The following is an 11,417-nucleotide window of genomic DNA, read 5'->3' as shown; positions in this document are numbered from 1 at the left end:
ACTCCTGAGAGATCAATCACCCGTCTTTGTGCCACGGCCTGTTTGAGAGAACTGTCCAAGGCTATACAAGAACTATTATTGTTTCTGAATTCATCAGTGGCACTGTTATAGTGGTGGTTAAATGGACTTTACTAGAGGTCAACATTAGCCCGTTGGATCAAATATATTTTTCGATGCATATACACCTCATGCATGTTGCCTTTTCCTTTAAATCTGGTAATCCGACGATTTTAATCCAGTCTCGATACTGATGGCAAGCAAGCCTACTTGTTGAACAGCATCTCTAGGATACGCCTGAGCATTTCTCCAAGGAACAGAAAATCCGATTCCTTTATAGCAACTTCCATCAATGCATTCTTAATCCCTTTGCCGAGAAGACGACAAAATATATCGAACAAATCTGCTTGGAAATATGAAATTCTGTATGATTTTCATTTTTCATCTTCTCCATTCCCTTCATTGACAATACTGTAAATAAAACAAGTTATGATGCGAATAGTGACATCCCACCTGACCTGTGATGCCAAACGATTCTCAAAAACCCTGGTACAATTTTCATCGACTACATGTACTAGCATGGAAATGCTCGCGACGCTCGCCTCACCACAACACACCACACCACACCACACCACACGTCTCTACAGGGGCACAGGCTTGTTTTAACTGAGGATAATGACCTGAATGAACTTGTTTTTTGCTGTGTTGTCATGATTTACATCAATCATAATAACACAAGCATTTCTTTCGTACAAATTTATTTGTAATATTGGTGAAGTTATTTATTTGTATTTTATTTGTAATCTAAAAAGATCCAAGTGGTCTAAAGCTCTAAATGGTCAAGGGTCCAAGCTTGTCTAATGGGTCTAAACTCAAAAGCGTCTTATGGGTCTTTGGGGTCTTCGTGGTTTTTAATTGTCGTTGGGGTCTTTGTATCTTCAAGGTGTTTTGGGTCCTCTGGGTCGTTAAGGGTCTTCAGCATATTTTGGGTCCTCTGGGTCTTTGGGGTATTTTGGGTATTTTCGGTTATCTGGGTCTTTGGGGTCCTTTTGCATCTTTGGGGTATTTTGGGTCCTCTGGGTCTTTAAAGGTCTTTGGGGGTATTTTGAGTCCTCAAGGTCTTTTTTGGATTTCAGTGTATTTTGGGTCCTCTGGGTCTTTTTATTATATTTTGTATACTTAGTCAAGGCTCGTATGAGAGCTAACACATAGAATATTTAATAAAGGGAACGGGAGACAAGAGGGGGAGAGAGGAAAGTACAACAGTAGGGAACAGGGAGATCTGTGGAAGAGAGAGGGCTGGGGTGGGGTACACAGAATAAACAAGATGGACATTGCAGAGGCTTTCAGGAAAGAAAAGCATGAAATTGAAGAGGATGTGGGAGTTTGTTCCAGAGGTGGGAAAAAGAGGAATGAAAGAGTGAAGGTGAGCAGTGAGTCTTCATTTTGGCAGTTTCCCCAGAGGAAAGTTGTTGGCAGATCTTATGCATCCTGCAGAAATGTTCGGAGTGAAGTCGGTTGAAAAGAGCAAGACCGCCAACCTGCCTGTGGTGAGAGATTGAAAGGCCCTCAGAATCAGCTTCATCACGGGAGATACCAATGATCCTAAAAGCCTTGGTTTCCACAGCATGAAACCGAGCTAGGTGTGAGGCAGGAGCAACAGCCCAGAGGAGAGAGAGCAGTACTCCATCAAGCTGTGGATGAAAGATTTGTAAGTGGTGAGTAGCTCAGTTGTGCCAAGGAAGGACTTCGCACGATGGAGGATACCAAGTCGGTGACTGACTTTGGAGGCCAGCTTGGAAATATGTCTTTCCCTGGAAAGATCATGGCAGATAGTGAGACCCAAAAGCTTGAGTGACAGAACTTCTTCAAGAGGATTGTTGAGAAAGTAAATGGGAGGGTTAGCCAGATGGTCTTTTCGGAGAGACAAGGTGAGAGTGTCAGATTTGACAGGATTGAAAGGCATGTTCTACATGTTTGACCAGCCTTTCATTTCATCCAGGTCTGCAGAGAGTGAAGACTCTAAAGGTCATCTGGATCTTTAAGGGTCTTTTGGATCTTCATGGTCTTTTGGGACATCAGGGTGTCTTGGGTCCTCTGGGTCTTTTGGGTCTAATAGGTATTTTGGGTCATCTGGAACTTTACGAGTGTTTTGGGTCTTTAAGGTTATTTTGGGTCTTTTCGGGTCATCAGGGTGATTAGGGTTTTTTGGGGTCTTCATGGTCTTTTGGGTCTTCAGGGTTTAAGGTATTTGGGGTCTTCTAAATCTTTGGGGTGTTCAGGGTATTTAAAGGTCTTCAAGGTCTTGATGGTATGAAGGGTCTTGGGGGACTTAAAGGGTCTTCAAAGGTCGAAGGGGGTCTCAGCAGTCTAAACGGTCGAAAGGTATATTCCAACAGAACGTAATTAGTAGATATAGTCACATGGCTTCACCACCTCACAGCCTTATGGCTTCACGGACTGTCGTTTTCAATTTCATATATATTTGAAGAAGCGTTTTGGTCACAAGTATGCATGCATACATACATACATACATACATACATACATACATACATACATACATACATACATACATACATACACCACCGGTCAAAAGTTTTAGAACACCTCAATTTTTCCAGTTTTTATTGAAATTTACGCAGTTTAATGTCTCAATGTACTCTGAAAGTAAGCACAGAACAAATAAACAATTGGAGATAAAAACGAAATCAGAGAATCATTTTGTTTAACAAAATTGATTTTAAGTTTTTGACTCAGAAAGTAGTCATCTTTTGCAGATAAAACCACCGAACACACTCGTAGCTTTCTTTGTACAATGGAAATCAAATATTGTTCGGAAAGTTCTTCCCAACACTGTTGCAGAAGTTCCCACAAATGTGTTGCACTTGTAGGTTGCTTTGCTTTCACCCTTCTGTCAAGTTCATCCGAAACCAGCTTGATGGGGTTTAAGTCTGGAGACTGTGCTGGCTTCCATGATTCCATGATTTGAAGCCTACCGTCTTGGTCTTTTCCTCGTCTTGTTCTTTTCCTCGAAGGTAGTTTTGACATAGCCTGGAGGTGTGTTTAGGGTCATTATCTTGCTGTAGGATGAACCCCTGACCAACTAGGCGTATAAGAGATGGTATTGCATGGAGCTGCACAATGCTGTGGTAGCCCTTTTGGTTCAGGGTGCCAGTCACTCTGTGCAAATCGCCGACTCTGGATCCAGCAAAAGAGCCCCAGACCATCACGCTTCCTCCTCCATGTTTGACAGTTGGTGTCACATACTGAGGAACCATCCTTTCGCCTACTCAACGGCGTACAAAAACACTGCGTGATGAACCAAAGATTTCAAATTTTGATTCATTTCGTCAATAAGACCTTCTTCCAGTCTTCAGTAGTCCTCTGGCGGTGCTTCATGGCCCAGGCAAGCCTCTTTTTCTTATTTTGCCATCTTAGCAATGGCTTTCTTACTGCCACTCGACTTGTCAAACCTGCAGCTCGAAGTCTTAACTTCAGAGTTGAAACTGAGACTTGCTTACTTCGACCAGTATTAAGCTGTGCTTGAAGCTGTTGTCCTGTGAGCCGCCTATCACGCAAGCTGTTGCTCTCAGAAACTTGTCTTCTGATTCTGTTGTGGCTTTGGGTCTGCCAGACCTCTTCCTGTCAGAGTTTCCTCCAGTTTCCAAGTGCCTTTTGATGGTGTAGGAAACTGTACTCACTGACACATTGGCTTTCTTTGCAATTTCTCCAAAGGAAAGACTTACACTTTTAAGAGTTATAATGGTCTGTCTGTCTTCCTTTGTTAATTGCCTTTTTCTCGCCATTATGATAGCAATATACTACTTCCTGCAGTGCAATATTGTCCAAAAATGCTTCAGAGGGTGAAATAACAGTCTGTTCCAATACTGCTTTTATACAGACAGGGGGGTTTGTAATCAAGTAATCAGCAGAGGTTGGGACACCTGTAGGAATTTTTTGCATCAACATTCAAGGCTTAATTTACTTACATTGCTGCAGAACAGCTGTAAGTTGTTAACCCATTACTTGTTCCCTGAAGAAGGCCATTTTTTTTTTTTACAATATAACTGTGCAATTTACATTATTTTCCCGTTTTTGCTAACCTAAACTTGTTTTTTTAACCTCGAGCAGTTTACTGCTTACCATTGTACCATTTCAGGTTTTTCACTGGACTTGAATTGCTTAAATTTCAATAAAAACTGGAAAAATTTTGGTGTTCTAAAATTTTTGACTGGTAGTGTACATACATACATACTGCACATACTTTGGCACCCTTGCAAAAAATATACAAAAATACAAAAATATTGGCACCCTTGCACCTTTTTCAAAAAACTCCCAATTTTCTCTCAAAATAAATTTTAATTGACAAAAATATTTGCTATTCACAGTATTCACATTCACAGTATTGTGAAAGTATTCACAGTCATGGCCAAAAACATTGGCACTCTTGCACCTTTTTCAAATAACACAATTTTCTCTCAAAATAAGTTTAAATTGACTAAAGTATTTGGTCTCCACAATTCTTTATTTCACTGTTAATATTACACAACCATTTTTTTGATTCAGATCCTTTTAAATAAGAGAATAAAAAGAAATGGCATTGAGAAAATTATTGTCACCCTGGACTTAATATTTGGTAGCACAGCTTCTGGACAAAACAAGTGCAGTTAAGCGCTTCCTATAGCCATGAATGAGCTTCCTACACCTCTCTTCTAGCAGTTTGGCCCACTAATCTTGTGCAAACTGCACCAGTTTTCTCAGATTTGACGGGTGCCTTCCCCCAAATGCTGTTTTCAGATCTCCCCACAGGTGTTCAATGGGATTTAGATCTGGACTCATTGCTAGCCACTTCAGAACAGTCCAGCGTTTTGTCTTGAACCATTCCTGGGTGCTTTTTGAAGTGTGGTGGGATCATTGTCCTGCTGCAAGACCCATGACCTTCGACGGAGACCCAGCTTTCTGACACTGGGTTGAACATTGCGCTCCAAAATGCCTTGGTAGTCTCTGGATTCCATGATGCCATGCACACATTCAAGACACTCAGTGCCAGAGGCAGCACAGCAACCCCAAAACATCACTGAACCTCCTCCATGTTTGACTGTAGGGAAGGTGTTCTTTTCTTTGAAGGCTTCATTTTGTTTTCTGTAAACATAGAGATCATGTGCTTTACAAACAAGCTCTACTTTCATCTAATCTGTCCGTAGGACATTCTCCCAGAAGGATTTTGGCTTGTTCAGGTATGTTGTGGAAAACTCCAGTCGACCTTTCTTTTGTCTCTCTCTCAACAGTGGGGTCCTCCTGGGTCTCCCACAATAGAACCCCATTTCATTGAGTTGGTGACGGATGGTGCGAGTTGAAATTGTCATACCTCTTGTCTGAAGATCAGTTTGAATCTGTTTGCAAGTTGATCGAGGTGCTTTCTCCACCATTCAAACAATCCTTCGCTGCAATCTTCGATCAAGTTTTCTCTTGCAGCCACGTCCATGGAGGTTGGCTGCAGTGCCATGGGCCTTAAACTTCCTGATAACATTGTGTACGGTGGACACAGGAACATCAGGGTCTCTGGAGATGGACTTGTAGCCTGGAGATTGCCCATGCTTGGCTACAATCTTGTGTGTGACCTCTTCAGACAATTCTCTGGTTTTCTTTCTTTTCTCCATGCTCATTGCGGTACACAATGACACAAAACAGTAGATCGACTCCTTTTCTCTTTTCAAACTGGTTGAATGAGTGCTTTTTATTCTGCAGGCACCTGCAATTCACCACATGTGAGTTCAATTCCAAAGTAAAGGAGAATCACCTGCTTGAAATCCAATTATTTCTAACAAATTCGAAGAGGTGGCAATAATATTGTCCAGGCCATTTTAGGTTTTCTGTGTGGAATAAGCTAAGATTTAGTAATTCTTTCAGCTTTTTTTTTTGTTTTGTTCCACTGCAAACCAAAGAAATACAAATGTGGATACCAAAATATTTTTTAATTTAAACTATTTTCTGGATGAAATGGTGCATTATTTGAAAAAAGTGCAAGGGTGCCAATATTTCTGGCCATGACTGTACATACATACACAAGCATATACAGTTGCCCTATTGTAATAAAGATTCATCCATTATCTATTTTCGACAGATTTGTCCATTATCCTTGCAATACACATCAAGGCACAATAATGTCCACTAATGTATTTGTCCTGCATGTGAATGATGTACAAGCTCCATTTAACCTTAGGCCAATGTTTAAAAAAAAAATTGCCTTGTGCAGATGATGTCGAAAAAGACATAAAACGTTTACATTCCCCCAGTATTTATGTTTTTGAGGAATTATAATGCCTGAGTAGCCTGATGTACTACCTGCAGTCCAGAATAATAATTGTAAAATCAAACAAGCATTTACAGTATATGTTAGCCTCACCAATAAGCTTTTGTGGAGTGAAGCTTTTCCGTTTGCCCAAGCTGTATGGAAGGCGACTATAGGTGCTGCTAGGGTCTGCATCGCTCTCCACACTTGATGCTATATTCTCCATATTATTTTCTTGTTTCAGAATCACTGGGAGCTGTTGGTGAGATGCTGTGAAACAAGTCGTTGTTTGTTATTGGTATGATCATAATTGTCATTTCCTTAGAAAATATTTCATCTCACATATGTTGAAAAATAAAAATGGCATACATCTTCGACTACCTTGGAGTATCTTGTTTGTATAACTTTTTTTGATGCCACTCGCATGGTTTCCTCAAATTGGAAAGTATGTGAAATCATCATCATCAAATCACCAAAGTCCTCAAATCATCATCATCATTTTGTATGCAGCCTGAGACTACTGGTTGCATCATTTCTGGAAGCGCGGCCATGCTGCTGATGCAGTGCCCACGGTTTCCAGTAAACAGGTATTCATTTGGATGACCTCGGGAGGATGAAAGACTGAGTCAACCCACCTGGTATTATTTAACAGCAAGACGAGGGCTCAAACTCAAGACCCTAAGATCCCAAGTCAGCCACCTCAACCGTTAAGCAAACACCAGGCTTATTGGAAAGGATAACCACGAGTGATTTACTCTTTGTTCCACATAAATCCTCTTCCCATCAAACTCATATTTTAGCATAAAATATTCTGGTGTAATCATTTGTGTAATGATAATTATGTTATCACAGTCATGAGATACACATCTTTCAAAAATTACTCTTTAAGTTTAAATTGCCAGTAATACAAGATCTCCAGGCATCAAATGCTAAGGTAAACCAATGAATAAAAGGAAATAATCTTGACCAGTTAGGACCACATTATTGTTACGTTTGTGGGAGTAAGCATGAAATACCTTAGGAAAGTAGGAATGTGTAGGTTTTAGTATGGACTGTGTGACGCGTAGAAGAAGAAGCCATCTCGATGTACATAAGCAGGGTAAATGTTCAGGTTAAGAGTGTTTCGCGTGTCGCCATAAGGAGGGTGGTTTTGTACTAATTAATTATAGGGCTTTTGGTAATAATCCCCAGTACGTATTGCCTCCCTGTGATTTTTCCTTAATGTTCTTATAAAACTCAGCCGGCCAGTGATGGGCTCCATTAGCCAACCACACCACCAGAAACAGCATTTGCCGATCGGCAAAAAGGAACCCGTCCGAACATTCCCGAACGGAGATTAGACTCCGCCCCCCGACGACTCGTGATGGGGAGGCCATGCCTCAACCTTTGTCATTGGGTGTCAAGCAAGGCCGCGAGGCCCTGCCCCGAAGATTATGATTGGATGTGGCCATGGACTGATGTAATGGGACGTCGGTGATTGGACAGAGTGCGATGTCAGCAGTGGAACATTTGAGAGCTAGGGGAGCAAAAACAAGCCATCTCGCCATCTCTCTCGCCATCTCTCTCTATATCTATCTATCTCTATCTCTATCTCTATCTCTATCTCTATCTCTATCTCTATCTCTCTCTCTCTCTCTCTCTCTCTCGGTGTTCATTGGAGGCGGTCGCATTCTCTCTCTCTTCTGGCTCTGACGTTCGTTGGAGGCGGTCACATTTTCTCTTGTTCTGGCTCTCGGCTCGAGTGGGCGGTGTTGTCTCGGGTGCACTGGTGAGGAGACGTGTCGGAGCTTTGGAAGTTTTGCAACATCGGAGGAGGGGGTGCTGTTGACTGTAGTGCTTTTTGGGGGAGGAGAGAGCCGTGTCTTGCTTGGCGATGGAAGAGACGGTTGGCTGCTTGATCACGCCTGCGCGTTTTCGGCATCATTTGTTGGTGCGCTTCCCACGCGGTGGCTTGTAGGCGACAAAGGCCAACCCCCCTTTGTTGAGACCAGAGTTAAGTACTGGCCGGCAGGAACAGCATTTATATTAATTTAATCTTTCCCCTTGTTTGTATACGAGTCTGAGTGGGGACGTTTCAATTGGGAATTATGGTTTTTACCTCGCATTTCATTTTTTGGTCTCTTGCATTTATTTTCATTAAATCCTTTATTTTTGCATTTCATTCTTGTATTGTGGATTTTGCATGTCCTGTATTTGTGGGTTCAGATTAACCCAGTGTCGGCCGTCCGAACAGATAAGGCTTCGGGCCTTTCCCGCGCGCGCCAAAGACAATCCCGCCAAGGTTCGAAGTACGCCTCCGAGTTGAAGCTCGTTTTGGTCATCCATCACCCACATGTGCCAAGTGTGTCTAAACCATGGGGACGTGACATTATTCAAGAGATAAAGTTGCTGACTCAACTCCTGAAAACAATGGAAAATTTTCACTTCAATCCACATTCCTTTCTAAGTGATTAAATCATTTTGAAAAAGACAAACAATCCTCAAACTGTTGTTAAGATTAATGTTGCTGATGTTTTTGAAGGAAAAAATAAAAAGTAAGTGTAGAAACCAAAAATGAATGAGTGAATGAATGAATAATTAATAACCAACACAATACTGGAGAAATAAGTCAATGCATGATAGGAATACAACAATAGCATGACAACTGCAATGGAATAGATCAAAGCTGGGCACCAAACCGTCAATCCGTTAATTAACGAAGTTAACTTTTTCATTAACGATTTAACTTTTAAGTTAACTTTGAAAGTCATTATCGGACTAACTAACTTCTGTTACACTTAACTTCCGTTAACTCAAGTCCGCTAACCCAAAAATGTCATGGTCTACCCGGGATTAACGGTTAACTTTTTGATTAACTGTGCCCACCTTTGTAATAGATCAATAGGAAATCATGATGTTTGATAGGATCACTAATATTTTACGTTTGTAGGGGGTAGGGATACCATAGGCCAGGTAGAGTGGATAGATTAGTGTGCTCCGACTGTCACGAAGAAGAAGAACCACTTCGATGTACCATAAGTAGGGATCCGACAAACGGTGTGTTCGGATTAAGTGCATCTCCGTCCCCATTACGAGGAGTGGGGTATGTTAATTAGCTCAGAGATAATGGATAATTTATCCCTTGTATGTCGTTACTTCTGTAATTTATTTCCTATGTCCCTTTTGGCACCACACCATAGACGCGAGCAGAAATCGCCCATTAAACAGCTCACTATTAATAAAAACCTACCGGAAGTCATGCATCGAGCCCTACCGCTGACAACCCCGACTTGGGAGGCACACAGGATGGGTGGGCCGAGGGCCATGCCCAGAAGGACAGTGATTGGTCAGGGTTTTGCTTGGCACCAGCCCGGGGTAAGATGGGACTTGCTGAGAGGAGCAGGGAACGACGGGTAAGATACGACTCGCTGATTGACGGGGGGACCCCAGATGACGTCAGAGCCTGGGTGATAAAAGAACGTGCTAGCAGACATTTTCTCTCTTCTCTTCACTCTTCTTCTTGGTTTTACGCGCTAGCAGACATTCTCTGTTCTCTTGTCCTTGGCTCCTCGCTCTGACCGATCCCCTCTTGCGCCTGCTCGTTTTGAACTTTGTTGGTGAACGATCGCATTTTAATCTCTCTCCGCATCAACGCCCTTCTGGTTCTTCTCTGATTTTGGATCTCATCGTGGGCGGCCGTGCGCCGATATCTTGTTGGTGGTCGTGGGGAGGAAGAGCCGCGGCTTTCCAAGTGGGAGCGACGGGTGGGCGAGCGCTGCTGGCTAGCTGCAGTGCGACACAGCGAGGCCTGGTTCCCGCCAACGAACGAGCGGTTCCCGCCAATGAACGAGCGGTTCCCACCAACGAACGAGAGGTTCCCGCCAACGAACGAGAGGTTCCCGCCAACGAACGAGAGGTTCCCGCCAACGAACGAGAGGTTCCCGCCAACGAACGAGAGGTTCCCGCCAACGAACGAGAGGTTCCCGCCAACGAACGAGAGGTTCCCGCCAACGAACGAGAGGTTCCCGCCAACGAACGAGAGGTTCCCGCCAACGAACGAGAGGTTCCCGCCAACGAACGAGAGGTTCCCGCCAACGAACGAGAGGTTCCCGCCAACAAACGAGAGGTTCCCGCCAACAAACGAGAGGTTCCCGCCAACAAACGAGAGGTTCCCGCCAACAAACAAGAGGTTCCCGCCAACGAACGAGAGGTTCCCGCCAACGAACGAGAGGTTCCCGCCAACAAACGAGAGGTTCCGGCCAACGAACGAGGGGTTCCCGCCAACGAACGAGAGGTTCCCGCCAACAAATGAGAGGTTCCCGCCAACGAACGAGCGGTTCCCGCCAACGAACGAGCGGTTCCCGCCAACGAACGGGTGGTTCCCGCCAACGAGCCCTGAGACGATTTTAACGACCCCTGACGAGACCCCACCAGCCGATTTGAGTCCCCTACATAAATTACACATTTGTTTTCCAGTTATTTTATCCCATTGTCTGTGTCTGAACACACCTCTGAAGTGTCTGTCTGAACCCTGGTGTTGGGCTAGCGGCTAGGGTGCCGGCTTAGGATCCTAGGATCCTGGGTTCGAATCCCGGTCGATCGCTGAATTAACGCCAGGGGGGTTGACTCAGCCTGTCATCCTTCCGAGGTCGGCTAATTGAGTACCAGTTCACTGGTAAATAATTCCCTGTTTGTCATTAAAGGTGGCAAAAAGGGTTGGCGTTAGGAAGGGCATCCGGCCGTAAAACATTGCTTCAAAAAGGGGACCGAAAAACAACCACAACCACGGTTCCCGAAAAAGGCCAACCCCCACTTTGCGGGGAAAAATGGCCTCTAAAGGTGGTTATATTTATATTATATATTGTCTGTATACGAGTCTGGTTGTGGGAGCACTCCAAATTAGAAATTTAGTACATCGTGCATTTTCTTTGTTTGCTGGCATTTATTTTTATTAAAGCTGTTATTTTTGTACGTTTTAAACCTGGGTTGTTTGAGTTGATTTATTGCAGGGTTGGGGACGTCGGGTGGAAGCCGTTCAGGTAAGGCTCTGGCGTTTTCTCTCCCTCTTGCTCCCCCAAGCGTATTATCTGCCTTTTGGTTGAATGCTGCAGAGTAACAGCTCGTTTGGTAATCTGTGCTACCCTCCGG

The 11,417-nt window shown here is 43.5% G+C and overlaps 1 protein-coding gene across 4 annotated transcripts in view; it reads right to left on the bottom strand.

The window, feature by feature from the left end:
• Positions 1–11,417, bottom strand: part of LOC137431275 (DNA-binding protein Ikaros) — a 35,829-nt gene that overhangs the window by 7,070 nt on the left and 17,342 nt on the right. For all 4 annotated transcript variants that reach the window (XM_068122422.2, XM_078781790.1, XM_078781792.1 and 1 more), the window contains exon 5: positions 6,405–6,560. In XM_068122422.2, the coding sequence (XP_067978523.2) occupies positions 6,405–6,560 (156 nt within the window). The remainder of the gene's footprint in view (positions 1–6,404; positions 6,561–11,417) is intronic.

This window comes from Myxine glutinosa, chromosome 7 (assembly GCF_964187855.1).
Source record: "Myxine glutinosa chromosome 7, kmMyxGlut1.1, whole genome shotgun sequence".
Taxonomy (NCBI): domain Eukaryota; kingdom Metazoa; phylum Chordata; class Myxini; order Myxiniformes; family Myxinidae; genus Myxine; species Myxine glutinosa.
Note: the sequence above shows the minus strand (reverse complement) of the source record. Positions and strands in the feature narration are given on the sequence as shown.